At 45.1% G+C, this 17,950-nt stretch overlaps 1 protein-coding gene across 1 annotated transcript in view; it reads left to right on the top strand.

The window, feature by feature from the left end:
• Positions 1–17,950, top strand: part of LOC140410553 (rho-associated protein kinase 2-like) — a 374,766-nt gene that overhangs the window by 155,614 nt on the left and 201,202 nt on the right. The window contains exons 5-7 of the mRNA XM_072498789.1: positions 5,711–5,971; positions 7,161–7,305; positions 16,755–16,893. Coding sequence (XP_072354890.1) covers positions 5,711–5,971; positions 7,161–7,305; positions 16,755–16,893 — 545 coding nt within the window. The remainder of the gene's footprint in view (positions 1–5,710; positions 5,972–7,160; positions 7,306–16,754; positions 16,894–17,950) is intronic.

Raw genomic sequence — 17,950 nt, 5'->3', positions numbered from 1 at the left:
TCGTTCTCGCTCGCTCTCGCTCTCGCCCTCCCTCTCGCTCGCTCTCGCCCGCCCTCGTTCTCGCTCGCTCTCGCCCGCCCTCGTTCTCGCTCGCTCTCGCCCGCCCTCGTTCTCGCTCGCTCTCGCCCACCCTCGTTCTCGCTCTCTCTCGTTCATCCTCGTTCTCGCTCGCTCGCGCCCACCCTTGCTCGCGCCCACCCTTGTTCTCTCTCGCTCTCGCCCACCTTTGTTCTCTCTCGCTCTCGTCTACCCTTGTTCTCGCTCGCTCTCGCCCACCCTTGTCTCGCTCGCTCTCGCCCACCCTTGTCTCGCTCGCTCTCGCCCGCCCTCGTTCTCGCTCGCTCTCGCCCGCCCTCGTTCTCGCTCGCTCTCGCCTGCCCTCGCTCTCGCCCGCCCACGTTCTCGCTCGCTCTCGCCCGCCCTCGTTCTCGCCCGCCCTCGTTCTCGCTCGCTCTCGCCCGCCCTCGTTCTCGCTCGCTCTCGCTCTCGCCCTCCCTCGCTCTCGCCCGCCCTCGTTCTCGCTCGCTCTCGCCCGCCCTCGTTCTCGCTCGCTCTCGCCCGCCCTCGTTCTCGCTCGCTCTCGCCCGCCCTCGTTCTCGCTCGCTCTCGCCCGCCCTCGTTCTCGCTCGCTCTCGCCCGCCCTCGTTCTCGCTCGCTCTCGCCCGCCCTCGTTCTCGCTCGCTCTCGCCCGCCCTCGTTCTCGCCTGCCCTCGTTCTCCCTCGCTCTCGCCCGCCCTCGTTCCCGCTCGCTCTCGCCCGCCCTCGTTCCCGCTCGCTCTCGCCCGCCCTCGTTCCCGCTCGCTCTCGCCCGCCCTCGTTCCCGCTCGCTCTCGCCCGCCCTCGTTCTCGCTTGCTCTCGCCCGCCCTCGTTCTCGCTCGCTCTCGCCCGCCCTCGTTCTCGCTCGCTCTCGCCCGCCCTCGTTCTCGCCCGCCCTCGTTCTCGCCCGCCCTCGTTCTCGCCCGCCCTCGTTCTCGCCCGCCCTCGTTCTCGCCCGCCCTCGTTCTCGCCCGCCCTCGTTCTCGCCCGCCCTCGTTCTCGCCCGCCCTCGTTCTCGCCCGCCCTCGTTCTCGCCCGCCCTCGTTCTCGCCCGCCCTCGTTCTCGCCCGCCCTCGTTCTCGCCCGCCCTCGTTCTCGCCCGCCCTCGTTCTCGCCCGCCCTCGTTCTCGCCCGCCCTCGTTCTCGCCCGCCCTCGTTCTCGCCCGCCCTCGTTCTCGCCCGCCCTCGTTCTCGCCCGCCCTCGTTCTCGCCCGCCCTCGTTCTCGCCCGCCCTCGTTCTCGCCCGCCCTCGTTCTCGCCCGCCCTCGCTCTCGCCCGCCCTCGTTCTCGCCCGCCCTCGCTCTCGCCCGCCCTCGTTCTCGCTCGCTCTCGCCCGCCCTCGTTCTCGCCCGCCCTCGTTCTCGCTCGCTCTCGCCCGCCCTCGTTCTCGCTCGCTCTCGCTCTCGCCCTCCCTCTCGCTCGCTCTCGCCCGCCCTCGTTCTCGCTCGCTCTCGCCCGCCCTCGTTCTCGCTCGCTCTCGCCCGCCCTCGTTCTCGCTCGCTCTCGCCCGCCCTCGTTCTCGCTCGCTCTCGCCCGCCCTCGTTCTCGCTCGCTCTCGCCCGCCCTCGTTCTCGCTCGCTCTCGCCCGCTCTCGCCCGCCCTCGTTCTCGCTCGCTCTCGCCCGCCCTCGTTCTCGCTCGCTCTCGCCCGCCCTCGTTCTCGCTCGCTCTCGCCCGCCCTCGTTCTCGCCTGCCCTCGTTCTCCCTCGCTCTCGCCCGCCCTCGTTCCCGCTCGCTCTCGCCCGCCCTCGTTCCCGCTCGCTCTCGCCCGCCCTCGTTCCCGCTCGCTCTCGCCCGCCCTCGTTCTCGCTTGCTCTCGCCCGCCCTCGTTCTCGCTCGCTCTCGCCCGCCCTCGTTCTCGCTCGCTCTCGCCCGCCCTCGTTCTCGCTCGCTCTCGCCCGCCCTCGTTCTCGCCCGCCCTCGTTCTCGCCCGCCCTCGTTCTCGCCCGCCCTCGTTCTCGCCCGCCCTCGTTCTCGCCCGCCCTCGTTCTCGCCCGCCCTCGTTCTCGCCCGCCCTCGTTCTCGCCCGCCCTCGTTCTCGCCCGCCCTCGTTCTCGCCCGCCCTCGTTCTCGCCCGCCCTCGTTCTCGCCCGCCCTCGTTCTCGCCCGCCCTCGTTCTCGCCCGCCCTCGTTCTCGCCCGCCCTCGTTCTCGCCCGCCCTCGTTCTCGCCCGCCCTCGTTCTCGCCCGCCCTCGTTCTCGCCCGCCCTCGTTCTCGCCCTCGTTCTCGCTCGCTCTCGCCCGCCCTCGTTCTCGCTCGTCCTCGCCCGCCCTCTTTCTCGCTCGCTCTCGCCCAATCGTTGTGTTGTCCATTGGTGTGGCTACAGTCATGTCCTTAAAGCCACACTCATTTAATACAAGACACCTTGCAAACACTCGCACAATAGAGGGAAACTTGCCACCATTTTAATCATCAAATGCAATTATCTGCATCTGGGTTACCAGTAATCAACATGTGGTTTATCGCTTGTGTAATGGGCAATACTGCTCCTGAAAAGAGCTGGCATGGCGGCTGCTTATATTATTTAAAGATCAATAATATTAAGTACTTACATTTTTACAATTCCTTGTCTCACTGTACTCCATGCCACTTGTTACAAAGAAGGTTCTTTATTTGTAACTTCAAAGTGTACTTAGTATTTCAATTTATGCTACGCACAGCTCTGAAAAACGTCGGTAACTGACAGGGCATTGTTTAATATTACAGTTAAAGGGCGACATTTGGCACAGTGGTTAGCACTGGACTGCGGCGCTGAGGCCCCGGGTTCAAATCCTGGGTCACTGTCCATGTGCAGTTTGCACATTTTCCCCATGTCTGCGTGGGTTTCACCCCCACAACCCAAAGATGTGCAGGTTAGGTGGATTGGCCACGCTAAATTGCCCCTTAATTAGAGAAAAAAATAATTGGGTACTCTAAATTTATTTTTAAAAAAATTACAGTTAAAGTTATTGAAGTTATACATAATGCAACAGCATTTTGCGTTTCCTTTTTTTACGAGCAGTTACTAGCATTCAGCTGAATGATCTGTGGGGTATGAAATACAGAAGAAATCAAACTATTGTGTACTCTATGGCTTCATGTATTTTCCAAAGCAAGGCTTTCATCCGGTATTCGATTGTAAAGTCCTCACAAGTGTGCTGTTGTGATTTGCCCTCTACACACACGGTTCAATTTACATGAATTTCATTAACACGCAACATTATTTTCCAAGCTGTTAAATGCAACAACAATCCATTGTCCTTTGTGCACTCTCCTATTCAGGGCTAGCGTGAGTGCTTTAATAACTCGTTTCACTTGGAGAGGATTAAGTGTACAAAGTAATTACGTGGTGATGGGGTTTGACTACTCGCTGAACAAGACTGGCATGGACACTTTGTTGTTGAAATAACGGCAATAGAAAATTATTTCTGCAGGTTGCCTGATTCAAACGTTGGCTGGTTTAGGTGGTATGGACTACATTTTTTTCATTTCTTCATGAGACGTGAGTGTAGTTGGCAAGACCAACATTTATTGTCCATCTCAAATTGCCCTTGAGAAGGTGGTAGTGAGCTGCCATCTTGAACAATTGTAGTCCTTGTGATGGAGGTACACCCACAGTGCTGTCAGTGAGTACCAGGTTTTTGACCCTGCAACATTGAAGAAACAGTGATAGGGTTCCAAGTCAGGATATTTTAAAACATATATATTTTTTTATTCTCCTTTTTCACATTTTCACCCACCACCAAACAATCAACAATAACAAATACAATGTCAATCCCCTGGCCAACAATTCCTCCCGCCCTCCAACCCCCAAACAACCCTCAACATTTTAAATGCAAACATCAAAGAAAAGGATTTAGGACTCCACCATCCACCCATACATAGTCACCGACAACATATACAGTCCAACCCCAAGTCAAGATATTGTGTGATTTAGCAATTCGAGTGTTTGGAAGTGCTGTTGAAGGAGACTTGGTGAGTTGCTCCAGTATATCTAAATGGTACACTGTGTTCTGGGATGGGAAAGAGTGACTAAGTGGAGGTAGATGTCAGTCATCGCACACCAGAACAGTTCTTCAAGAGTTTCTTGGGGCATCGTGGCCCAACCATCTTCAGCTGCATCTTCAATAATTTTCCGTACATCATAAAGTCAGGAGTGAGGATGTTTTCTGGTGAATGCACAATATTCAGTCCCATTCGTAACTGTTCAGATAATGATGCAGTCTGTACGTGCATGAACAAGACTTGAACAGGTGGCATGAATATTACTTTCTACCCAAGTACCAGACAATGACCATCTCGGACAGGGACATAAAACAGCATTATCAATGCATAATTCCTCACGATCAATAGCCTGGAATGGCGATTGGCCTGAAATTTAACTGGACCAGCCGCAAAAACACTAGCTACAAGAGCAGGTCAGAAGCTTGGAATTCTGTGGCATATTCTGTGGAACTCAGCTCCTGGCTCCCCAGCCTGTCCACACTCTCCAACACACAATTTAACAGTGTGATGAAGTAATCTTCACTTGCCTGAATGAGTGCAACTCCTACAACAGTAACAAAGCGTGGCACCATTCAGAAGCAACCAGCACCTATCCACCACCTTAAACATACACTCCCTCCACCACTATCGCATACTGGCAGCAATATGTACATCTGCATGCGAACACCACAACCTGCAAGTTCCCCACCAAGCCCCACAGACCTTGCTGACTTGGAACCATTTTGCCATTCTTTAACTGTTGCTGGGTCAAAATCCTTGAAATCTCTCCCTGACAGCACCTTTGAAGTCCATGTGGCTAAACCGACATGGACTTCAAAGATTGAAGAAGGTGTTTCACCACCTCTTAAGATAATTAGGGATGGGCAACAAATGCTGGCAGCACCAGAGACACTCAAATCCCATGAAAATAATTTAAAAAAATTACTGTTATCCTATTCCATGCTCTTCTGATTGCTGCAACTTCTGTCATAGAAAGCCATGGAAGCTATTTGGTCTGTACTGGCTCTTTACCCGACCGCGTGAGTCATTGCACTGCCACAAGTTTTGCATTTAGCCCTATCCTCCCATCCAATCTCTGCAATAAAACATTCCAGTTCTCCTAATCTCTTCTCACTCTCCTAAGTATCTGTTTAAAATTGATGACTTGCTTGTGTTGCCCAACCAGAGAAAGTATTTTACTTTTCACCATAGCAAGACCATAACTTCAATGTGCTGGCAGTAATAAAGCACCCTACCCAAGTAACTATTCTCTATGTTAAGTCTAGACTCTAATGAGTATCTGTCCAACCATGGGGAACATTAGAACAGAGTCGAACCCAGTGTTTGTCCACCACAGTTGATCTTTTGGCAGGGCTTGTTGATAGCACGGTAAATCAATGCAGCATTACAACACTTTCCTGGTCCCTGTTATTAAAGCACCATACTGCTACATATCTACTTACAGGCATCAGGGAGCTAATTTTGAAGTTTCTAAATAGAAATCTAAAGGGTATTTAATATATATTTGAAAAATGATATTTAGTTTCTGCGTGAGGACAGTGGGTGGATATGTATGATGGAATGTTTTGGGTCAAATGTTAAAAATAGGTCATACAGTTTTGTTTTATAGTGCTGATGTTGAACAGGATGTTCATAAATAATTTCCTATTATTAAATAGAACATTGTTAACTTTTGCTATTTTTCTTGTAGCTATTTTATGCCTTTCAAGATGACCGATATCTCTATATGGTCATGGAGTATATGCCTGGTGGTGACCTTGTAAATCTCATGAGCAATTATGATGTGCCTGAAAGATGGGCCAAGTTCTACACTGCTGAAGTTGTACTTGCCTTGGATGGCATTCACTCAATGGGTTTTATACACAGAGACGTTAAGCCTGATAATATGCTATTAGACAAATTTGGACATTTAAAGTTGGCAGATTTTGGTACTTGTATGAAAATGGATTCGGTAAGTTAATGTGCAATGACAAGATATAGAAAAAGATTATTTTAACATGGAAAGTGAGTGTTTCCAGAAACTAACCAACATGCTTTAAACATTTTGCCATTGTGCACTGACATTTCTGTTGGTTGTACTTGTTCTATTTTTGCTATTTTGTGATTTACTAATCAGCATGGTTTTCTAATATGTTCATACATTGATAGTTGTATGTAAAAACAATATTTCTGTATCTTGCAGTTGGTTTGTAAACAATTTATACTCATTCATCTTTTGCTTGAAATTAAAATGTAACTTAATTACTTTTCTTAATTTTCATTTGCTAACTTACACTTACCTGAAATTTCTATTTTAATTTTGCTAGATTCTGTCTATAATCAGCTTTTACTTGACTTTTGGTTGTTATAAATGGTGCCATTTTACATTGTGCATGATCTGTTATGTTTTCATGTAAATCTCTTCATTGGCAGTGTAACTGAAATTTCCATGTAACGGCAGACATTAAGGAGAAACAAATGAATTATTTTCTAGTACTTTTATTGTGTAATTGTTTGTCTTGACTTTGAGGGGTATTGTATTATGAAATTAAATCCTGATACGCTTGACTTTCAAAATCAAAGCAAGAACTGTATTGCATATTGTTTAATTCTGCATGAATGTTTAGTGGCTTTGTGGAAACCTGAAGACCTAGTTCTAACTTTTAAGTTCTGATTTATTGCTACATGCTTTCATTCCCATCTTTGAATGTAAAACAAATGTAATCAGATCTTTTGGCGCCCTCTTTTGTCTGCAAAACAAAAGACAATGCCATTTGGCAATTGTATGTAGATTTCTGAGACAATGACAGGTTTCGATGGAGGAAAACATGATTTCAAGTGCAGGTGGATACACCACGTGACACAAATTTGGTCAGAGCTTGTTCATGATTTGAATAATTGGCAAGTTTATTGTAAAATTATCTATTATTAGCCATATAGTGGCATCCAATTCTTTCAAACTACATTTTGCACTAAATTGGGGAATGTTTGTTAAAATGTAAATCTTTTGTAAAAAGCGAAATATTTGGATCCCATCGACTACATTGTAACGGTGGCAATGCATTTTATAAACTTGCTTCAGTACATGATATTGATATTGGACTATCATTTTATTTTATAAAACATTTTCTTTTTCTTATTACCATCTTGTAAATGCACAGACTGGAATGGTTCGATGTGACACAGCAGTTGGAACTCCCGATTACATCTCTCCTGAGGTACTAAAATCGCAGGGAGGGGATGGTTATTATGGCCGGGAGTGTGACTGGTGGTCCGTGGGAGTTTTCCTATATGAAATGCTGGTTGGTAAGTGTAGATTTAACAAATTTATTATAAGTTTCTAAAATGAATATGAACAGAAACTAACATTGACTTATTCTAAGCATTTTTTTTAAAGCTGCAGTTAAATTAGTTTTCTTTTCTGTAAATCAGTTGCCACAGCTAGATGCAACCATGAACATGATGCATTACTTTAATTAAATAATTTGTTAAAGGTTGCAAATTGTTGCACACTTGATGCACACGTGTGCTGTGTGAGTGCAGGATTCCGCATCTATGCCTGCAATTTTTGATGATGGTAAACTTCAAAAGGGCATCCTAGACACAAATCTTCACATACGATTGCTTAATAATTCTGAAGGAGTGGTGGAACCCAGTGACAAGAGAATGCGACATTAACTGCACAAAATCGACAGCATGGAAATAGGCCATTTGGTCCCAACAGGTCAATACTGACATGTATACTCCACACAAGTCTCCTCATACTCTATAGCTTTCCATCCTGCTCACACATCTTTCTACTTCCCTTTCCCCTTACATTTAAGAAAATGCCTGATGCATATGGCATTGCCATTTGCTTCAACCACATCCATGTGATTGCGCATCACATATTTTCACTGGTGTATGTATCCAGAAACTCCTGCACCCTTGGTGTGATCTGTTAGCAACTGACTTACATTTATGACCCCTTATTCGAGATTCATCCACAAGTGATAACAGGGTGAACAGACCATTCATTCCTTGAGTCTTTTCAGCCAAATAATTAGATTATGGCTGAACTGCCCTTCGAATCCAATGTTGCTCCACATCCCGTGGTACCCATAGCCAATAAAAACCTCACTGATCTCGGTCTTGAAATTGCAATTGACCCAGCATAAAGAGCCATTTGGGGAGAGTATTCCAGATTTCTGCTACAAGTTGTAAGGAAAAAGTCCTACCAGATGTCATTCCTAAATTTCCCACTTCTATTGCTAAGTTTATTCACTCTTGATCTGAAGTCACCACCTTTGGGAATTGTCTCTCTATATCAATAATTTCTATCATTTGGAACACCTCCAATAAATCACCCCGTGACCGTCTAAACTCGAAGAAATGCAACTCAAGTTTATGTAACATTTTGTTCTTGGGGTGTGAGCATAACTGGTCAGATCAATGTTTATTGCCTGTCCCTAATTTCCTTGGGTCGTAGTTGAGTGCCACCTTGAGCCACTGCAGTCTATGTGGTATAGGTACACCCACAGTGATTTTCAAAAGGATATTTCAGAACTTTGATCCAGTGCTCATGAGGGAACAGGAATAAAGTACCAGGCCAGTATGGTGTGCGACTTGGAGGGGAACCTGCAGGTGGTGATGTTCCCATGGTTCTGCTGCTTTTGCCATTCTAAGTGGTGAAGGTCATGGAATTGAAAGGTGCTATTGAAGGAGACTTGGTGAGTTGCTGCAGTGCAACGTGTCCTCATAACCTTTAACCCTTTCGGTCCTTAAATCATTCTGGTGAACTTGTCTTGTGTGTTACACCCCTTTTGCAATAAAGTCCAACATTTCATTCATCTTTTTGATTTGTTTTAACCTGTGCACCATCTGTCAGTGATTTCTGTATATCAATATCTGAATCAAACCCCTTCATGATTTCAAATACATTTTTTATTAGCTTGTCTTTTTTAGACAAAAGAAATTCCAGACATCTCTACTCTGTCTTGATATTTGCAACTTCTCGATCTGGCAACATGCTTATTAATACTCTCTCCACATTTCCAGTTCATTATTATTGTGGTCTGGAGGCCAGAATTGCACACAGTATCCCAAATGTGGACAAACTAACGTTCCATATAAATTTAACATTACCTCCCACTCCCAGCTTTTATATTCGGTTCATCCAGAAAGCATAGAATGGTTACAGCACAGAAGGAGGCCATTCATCCTCATGGCTGTGTCAGCTCTCTGTGTGCAACTCCACCAGTACCGCTTCCTTATCCTTACCCTGTAGCCCAGCAGTTTCTTTCGTCATTAGTCACTTATCCAATTCCCTTTTGAAAGCTGTCTCCAACACACTTTAAGGCACAGTATTCTCGATCCACTCGTTAATTTTTTTTAAAAAACCATCTTCTCTCCCATTGTTTCAGAAGTTCCTTAGATTTATTTTTTTTCCATTTTGAAGCTGGGAACTAGATTTGTAACGTCAGTCTTCTACCGCTATTCTTTAATCCATTAAGTTTTTGTACATGGATATTGAGAGTTTATATTGTTCATTCACTTAATAATTCTATTCCTATCTGAAATTTGTTATTTATGAAGGCATAAAATGCTTTATTTCTTTACTAACCATTTTCTGACATTTTCTTTGTTAGTTGTCTTTTTTTAAACTCTGTTCAAATTTAACAGATTATCTTTGTCACCCTGTCCTTTCTTGTTTACACACTTAATGTATGTCTCCCTCTTTAGGTTCAGTTTTTTACCCTCAAATCCTTATTTGTCTATGGCATCACAATTATGGTTGGTTTGCTGTTGATGTTGATTTTAACCCAGAGTGGGTTTTGTGTGACATTGGTGGGGAGTGGCAAATGCACTTTGTTGGCTTCGCTTTCAAGCATAAGGTATTTTGACTCTGGCCTCGCTCAAATATTGCAAGTTCACTTCCTAGAAGAAGAGATGAGAAAAAAGGTATGAAGCAGCCACCATCAGAAGGCCATATGTGGTGAGCAGGGTTTCACGAGGGTTTCCAGAACGGGTTTGGTTGGAACAAAATTCACAGGTGACCTACCTACTTATTGCTTCACAAAGGATTTTTTAAAAACTTGCTTGGGGACCTGCTTCTTGAGTGTGAAAGCTACTGCAACTTTACTGTTGAGATCCTTGTTAAGATGGCATGGCAGTCTGGTTGACGTCATGGGTCTTTGATTAGCATTGTGTGAGAGCCTACCTGAGCCCAGGAGACATTCATCTACCATGAAAACAAATAGTGTTAAAGTCAGAAATGCAGATAGGGAAAGTGGAGCCAGCGCATTTGAGAACTGTTCCTGCAAAGTTGGGAGAGTTAAAATTCCCCTATGTTTTTGTGGAATATATGTCTCATGATCTCCATGATGTCTGCTTTAAAAATTGCCCATTATTTGCACACTGCAGCCAATGTGTGTTGATGGTGGATGAAATGGATGTATAAAGTGGTGGAATTTGTTGCTGATCAAGTGGCATGTTTCGCTCTCATAGAATCCCATATAATCTCTACGGTGCAGAAGGAGACCATTTGGCCTATCGGGTCTATGCCGGCCCTCTGAAAGAGCACCATACCGTGGCCCACTTCCCCGACCTATCTCCGTAACCCCACCTAACCGTTGGACACTAAGGGGCAGTTTTGGATTGCATTGAGCTTCTTGAACAATGTTGCAGTTGCTCCAGTCCCGGCAAGTGGAGAGTATTCTGATCCACTGCTGATTTGTGGCATGGTGGTGAAAAGAGGATTTGCAGTGTCCTGCGGTGATCCACTTGTTGTAGAATTTCTGGCCTCTAACCTGCGTAGTAGCCATGGCATTTCTGTCGCTTGTCTAGTTGGGCTTCTGAACAATGGTAATCTCTCAGGATATTGACAATGGGAAGAGGTGGTTACACTCAGTTGCTTGACACTTGTGTGGTGCAAGTCAACATACCTTGTGCTTGAGACCTGAGCCAGAAGGCGCATTTTCCTCTTCACTACTCATATCACAACCTGCTCTAGGTTTAAATCAACATCAACAAATAAGTCATGATTGCCGTGGATAACTAAAGAAAAAGATTGAACCTAAAGAGAGAGGCATACAGAATGTAGCTAAACATTAAGGGACAGGATTTCAAAGAACATCTGCTGAGCTTTGGAAGGACTTTTAAAAAAAAAAAAAATAGGCAAGTGGAAAGAAACTAGATTAGAATATTGCAATTTATAGAAATGACTTGGATGAACGGATGGTTGCCAAATTTGCGAATGACAAACAGGTAGGAAAGTAAGTTGTGAAGTGGACACATAAGGAGGCTACAAAAATATACAGGTAGGTTAAGTGAGTGGGCAAAGATCTGCAAATGGAGTACATTATGGGAAAATGTGGAATTGTCAGGAAGAGTCAAAAATAAGCAGATGATCTAAATGGTGGGAGATTGCAGAGCTCCGAGATGCAGAGGGATCTGGGTGTCCTAGCACATGAATCATAAAAGGCTAGTGTGCAGGAATTGCAAGTAATTGGGAAAGCCAGTAGAATGTTATCATTACGAGGGGAATTGAGTACAAAAGTAAGCACATTATGCTTCAGTTGTGCAGGTCACTGGTGAAACCACATCGGCACACTGTATACAATATTGCTCACCTTATTGAAGGAAGGATGTAAATGTGTTGGAAGCAGTTCAGAAAAGGTTTGCCAGATTAATACCTGGAATGGACTTGTTTTGTGTGGAAAGATTGGAGAGGCTAGACTCATTCCTGCTGGAATTTAGGCGAGTAAGAGGTCTTGACAGGGTGAAAGTGACGAGAATGTTTCCTCCTGTGGGAGAATCGAGAACTTGGGGTCACTGTTTATCATAGAATTTACAGTGCAGAAGGAGGTCATCGAGTCTGCACCAGCCGTTGGAAAGAGCACCCTATTTAAGCCCACGCCTCCACCCCATCCCTGTAACCCCACCTAACCTTTTTGGACACTAAGCGCAATTTAGCATGGCCAATCCACCTAACCTACACATCTTTGGACTGTGGGAGTAAACCGGAGCACCCGGAGGAAACCCACGCAGACACGAATGTGCAGACTCCGCACAGACAGTGACCCAAGCCGGGAAATGAACCTGGGACCCTGGAGCTGTGAAGCAACTGTGATAACCACTGTGCTGCCCTAAAATGAGAGGTCGCCCATTTAAAACCGAGATGAGGTGAAATTCTTTCTCTGAGGATCTTTGGAACACTCTTCCTGAAAAGCTGGTAGAAGCAAAGTCTTCGATAAATTCTTGTTAAGCAAATGTTGAAAGGTTATCGAGGATAGGCGGGATGCAGACTTGAGGTTACTAACAGATCTTATTAAATAGTGGGGCAGGCTTGAGGGGCTGAATGGCGTAGACCTGCTTCGTAGGTTATCAACCCACTCCTTGATCTTATCTGGGGCTTTTTGCATGTGGGCACAAACTGCTTCATTATCTGAGGAATCACAAATGGCGCTAAATCACGCATGGAACTGAACACCGTGCATTAATAAATGATTTTTTTTTTGACCTTATACGAACATATGAATTAGGAGCACTTGTGGGCCACTTGGCCCTTTGAGCAAGCTCCGCCATTTAATAATATCAGCTCATCTAGTTATAACCTCAACCGCACACTCCTTTCTACCCCCGATAATCTTTCATTCCCTTGTTAATCTTGAATTTATCTAGCACTGACTTAAAATATTAAAAAGACTCTGCTTCCACTGTCTTTTGAGGAATAGAGCTCCAAAAACTCGCAACCCTCAGAGGAAGATTTATCCTAATCTGTTTTAAACGAGCGACCTCTTATTTTTAAAACAGTGACCCCAGTTGTATCCTTATTTGCACTAGCACAGTTGACAAAACTAAACCGTAAGAAATCATCTTTATACTGCTTTGTTCCAGAGTTAAGTTTCTTCCTTGTCAGCTGTTAACCAGAGGCCCTGGAGCTGTGTACAGAGTTATCGCTGGCACTGTTCTGTCCTGTTCTGGACGCTCCTGAGAAGCTCTCTGCAGCAGATTCAATTGTGAGATCCTGTCCAGTAGGTACACTGCCTATTGTGCCTCTGACCATCTCTTGTACGAAAACGATTCATCTTCACAGCCCTCTTGCCTTGCTTGCAAGCAACTGGAAAATGGAAACAGTTCTCCGCCGTGATTTGGCGCCAAAAGCACCTACATACGCAATGTATGACGTCAAGTGTGTGTGCAGGGTGAGTGACCTGCTCACTGCTGCCACTTCTGGCCGGAAAACTGCACATAGCCTCATTTCCTTTTCATTTAAAAGGCGGCCGCTATTCTCTATAAAAATACTGGTAGAGGCCATTGGATGCTTCTCCTGTGATCGGGACCAGCACAGGAAAGCTGCGATCGATTGCTCTGCGACCCTCCCAACACCCACACGTGGGCCACATCCATATTCCTTTGTGCTAGCTTGTTTAGCACAGTGGGCTAAATTGCTGGCTTTTAAAAGCAGACCAAAGCAGGCCAGCAGCACGGTTCAATTCCCGTACCAGCCTCCCCGAACAGGCGCCGGAATGTGGCGACTAGGGGCTTTTCACAGTAACTTCATTTGAAGCCTACTTGTGACAAGCGATTTCCATTTTCATTTCATTTCATTTCTTAGCGTGCAGGCAGTGGAGAGTTTTCCCTCTTAATTCCTATTTACTTCTTAGTGCCACACTCGGTCAGATACATGATGTTAAGGGAAGCCATTCTCACCTCGCATCTGAAATTCAGTTCTTTTGTTCACGTTTGAACCAAAGTTGCAATGAGACTTGTTGCAGAGTTTTTTTGGTGAGTAAGTTTTGCTTGAAAGCACTGTTGGCTACTCGTTACACCACTTTGTTAATTGTGAGGATATGGTGATCGAGTAATTTATTTGATTGGATTTGTCCTTAACTTTGTGGATAGGACATACCTGGCCAATTTTGCATGTTGTTTGTAGATGCCAGAGTTTCTGTGCTGGAACAGCTTTACCAGTGGCATGACTACTTCTGGAACAGGAACTTTCAGCATTAAAGCTGGGATATTGCCATTGCTATGTCCAGTGTGCTCCGTGTGCTTTTTGATATTGTGTGGACTGACCGAATTGACCAAAGATTGCAGTGGTGGGAACCTCAAGAGGGGCCAAGAAGGATCATCCACTTGGCACTTTGGCTGAAAATGGTTGGGAAACCTTCAGCCTTTCCTTTTGCATGCAATGCTGAACTCAATTGTCATTGGGAATGGGGGTCGTTCATGGATCCTGCTTCCATTAGTTGTTCAGTTGTCCACTGCCATTCCGAACTTGATGTCGCACAGCTATACGACTTTGACCTGGTTTCTTGTTTGTGTTCTTGCGAAGCTCCATGTTGAACCAGGGTTGGTGATTTGCCTTGAAGATGGAAGAATGAGGGATATGCTGCGACATGGGTTACAGACTGTGGTGGTGGAATTCAATTCTGCTGCGCTGATAGTCCATAGTATCTCATAATGCCCGGGTTAAAGAAGCTAGACCTATTGTAAATCTATGCTGTGATTATCGAGTTTACTACCAAATTACACTGTCCGTGCTGTGACTTGTTGATTTTGTTTTCATTTAGTAGTCCCTGTAAGATTTGTTCTTGTCAATAACCTTCACTCATCATTAAACCCCAGGCACTCTTTGCAGATGCTTTCAGTCCACATTCATCAGTTCCATTCAGACTGTGCAGCCCCAATGCTCCCAGTGTCAATTCTTCTTGGGAAAAATTACAAATGCTCAATCTCAAATTAAAACTAAAATGCTGAAAATATATGGCTGTGGTTAGTCTTTCAATACCTTGAAAAGACTTTGGCATCTTTGAATTTGTCTATATATGTGTTTCTGGAACATACCTCTTCATTCACCTGAGGAAGGAGCAGCGCTCTGAAAGCTAGTGACATCGAAACAAACCTGTTGGACTTTAACCTGGTGTTGTAAGACTTTGTATTGAAAAGAAAAGACAAGTTATGGGTTTTCAGGTGTGCTCTTCAGTTTCTGAAATTGCAATTTTTATTTCGCCTCTCAAATTAAATGGTGAAGCACTAAACATTGTTGTCTTTTAGTGAGACTGTGGAAATCTTATTTTCTTCAGAGGCAGTTTCTTAATTTACCAGAAGTGTAACCAGCAGTTCTGATCGCTTCCTTTTGAAGCCCAGTATTCTTCTTTCACCTATGAGTCTTTTTGGCCTCTATTTTTATGGACCTGAAGTGGAAGTTCTATTGTTAAAAGTTGTTTTCTCAAAATTTCAACTCTTTGAGGGTGGCATGTGGCACAGTGGTTAGCACTGCAGCCTACAGCGCTGAGGACCCGGGTTCGAATCCCAGCCCTGGGTCACTGTCCGTGTGGAGTTTTCACATTCTCCCCGTGTCTGCGTGGCTTTCACCCCCACAACCCAAAGATGTGCAGGCTAGGTGGATTGGCCATGCTAAATTGCCCCTTAATTGGAAGAAAATAATTGGGTACTCTAAATTTAAAAAAAATGTAACACTCCATGAAATACAATTCTAACCAAGACTAATTCTCCAAAAAGGAAACAAAGTCCCCTAGCGAACACGTATTTCCCAGGGCTCACAGTGCCGAGAAACGCATGGCTATTCAACGCTACTTGCGATGTACAAGAGGCCTGAATGGGGTACGTGCGGTCGAGGCCGTACATAGCTTTGTGTTGTGCAGTGGGGAGCTGCGCTCACTACTACCCAATTTAGTGAGAGATCGGGGTGATATCCCGATCGCCGACGCCACCCGAAGCGACCCCTGACCAGTGCTGAACAGCGCTTACCCGAGGCCTCTGAGGCGAAGTGGATGAATCATAAACCTCAAATACCTTGGGAATCTGCACATTATAGTGAGGCTAGCTGTCTCGCTCTAATATGCAGATTTACCAAAAAGTGATCCTGCCCACTATGCGGGGGGGTGGGGGGATTTACATCGCACCGTTTCGTGAGATAGATCAAGTTGGATCTCGCAAGATATTGCGAGCAGGGTTCTCCGGCTTCGACCATGCTGCGCCACAGCGAGCTGCTTTTCTGGCGCAGCGTGACCATTGGATTGTGTCCTAAAGTCCTGTTTTCAAGTTTGGGAAGCGTTGCCCAGCACTTCCAGTCAAAATGCAATAAAAATCTAGGTTTGTGATTTGTATGTTAATGGCAGCCACCAATCTGTCAACTCATCAATAAATTAGTTTACCCTCTGTCATAACTTGTCATACCTTATTTTATAATTGCTACTATGATTGACTACTATGACATCTACTATGACTACTATGACAGGGGCAGCACGGTAGCATTGTGAATAGCACAATTGCTTCACAGCTCCAGGGTCCCAGGTTCGATTCCGGCTTGGGTCACTGTCTGTGAGGAGTCTGCACATCCTCCCCGTGTGTGCGTGGGTTTCCTTCAGGTGCTCCGGTTTCTTCCCACAGTCCAAAGATGTGCAGGTTAGGTGGATTGGCCATGATAAATTGCCCTTGGTGTCCAAAATTGCCCTTAGTGTTGGGTGGGGTTATTGGGTTCAGGGGATAGGGTGGAGTTGTTGACCTTGGGTAGGGTGCTCTTTCCAAGAGCCGGTGCAGACTCGATGGGCCGAATGGCCTCCTTCTGCACTGTAAATTCTATGATCAGAATTGTTTACAAAATACCTAAACTGGGATACGGACCTTTTGTTGTGCGAATGTATGATGAAGATTTCAACAGATTTAATTTTTTTGTAGAGGAAAGTTGCTTCTTTCAAACACGCAAACATGTCACACCTGAATTCTTCCTGTACTTTCTTTGCCAGGTGATACTCCGTTTTATGCAGATTCCCTTGTGGGAACATACAGTAAAATCATGGATCACAAAAATTCGCTCAATTTCCCCGATGATGTTGAAATCTCAAAGCATGCCAAAGACCTCATCTGTGCATTCTTGACTGACAGGTACTCTTCAGATTTCAATAACATTTGTATTAAATATTAGCTAATTAACAAATGTAATATTTAGCACAAGGTACCATACATTTCTGAATTGAAGTGATATGAAATTTAACGTCTCTTAGGATAACAATTGACATTTTTCCAGGTTCAAATAAATAATCAAACAATTACAGCCTGTAATTGTGCATATAGAACCCCCATTTTGTTGTGAAATATGCAGGTCATTTTCTCAAATTTATTGATCATGATGGCTCAAGGGTGAGATGGTTCACTTTTCTATGTTTATTGCCACTCGTACAAATGCAATTGGTAAACGTGAGAAGAGTTTGCGGTAGAGTTGGGTAGGCTACATTTATCATCACTTTAGCGCATCGGAAAATGCTTCACTTAGCACCGAATTAATAGATTGTGGTTAACTGCTTCTTGAAATCTGTCAATTGCACTACATGTGTAATGTACGGCAGGGTGGCACAGTTAGCACTGTTGACTCACAACGCCATGGACCCGGTTCTATGAAACAGTTTGTGATATTTTCCTGAAATTTGGAATTAAATTAAACACACTTTTTATGTTAAACTTAAAATTAACTGGCATATGTTTGTAAATTACTGTGAATATTTATTGCAATTAAAATGTTTACTTTCAAGTCTGCATGATCATTGCATAATCAGCAATCAAAACAACATGTTTAGCTGCTAGTCAACTACTGTGAAGCAATCTCAAGCCATCCGGGTGCCATTTGCACATAAGCATAGCTAAATTTGTGAATTTTTATTCCAAAACATTTTCACTTCCCAATGGATAGCAAAAATATTATTTAATTGATCATATTAACACTAACTTATGTTTATATAGCACTAAAATGTCCCAAAGTGATTCACAGAAGGATTATCAAACAACATTTGACACATTGCCATATAACATATTAGGACAGATGAAAGAGGGATGCTTTTGGAAGTGTCTTAAATTAGGGAACAGTGGGAGAGAGGTTTAGGGTGGGAATTCCAGAGCTTTGTGTTTCGGCAACTGAAGACATGGCCGCCAATCTGGGGCGATTTAA

This window comes from Scyliorhinus torazame, chromosome 4 (assembly GCF_047496885.1).
Source record: "Scyliorhinus torazame isolate Kashiwa2021f chromosome 4, sScyTor2.1, whole genome shotgun sequence".
In the NCBI taxonomy this organism is placed as follows: Eukaryota; Metazoa; Chordata; class Chondrichthyes; order Carcharhiniformes; family Scyliorhinidae; genus Scyliorhinus; species Scyliorhinus torazame.
Note: the sequence above shows the minus strand (reverse complement) of the source record. Positions and strands in the feature narration are given on the sequence as shown.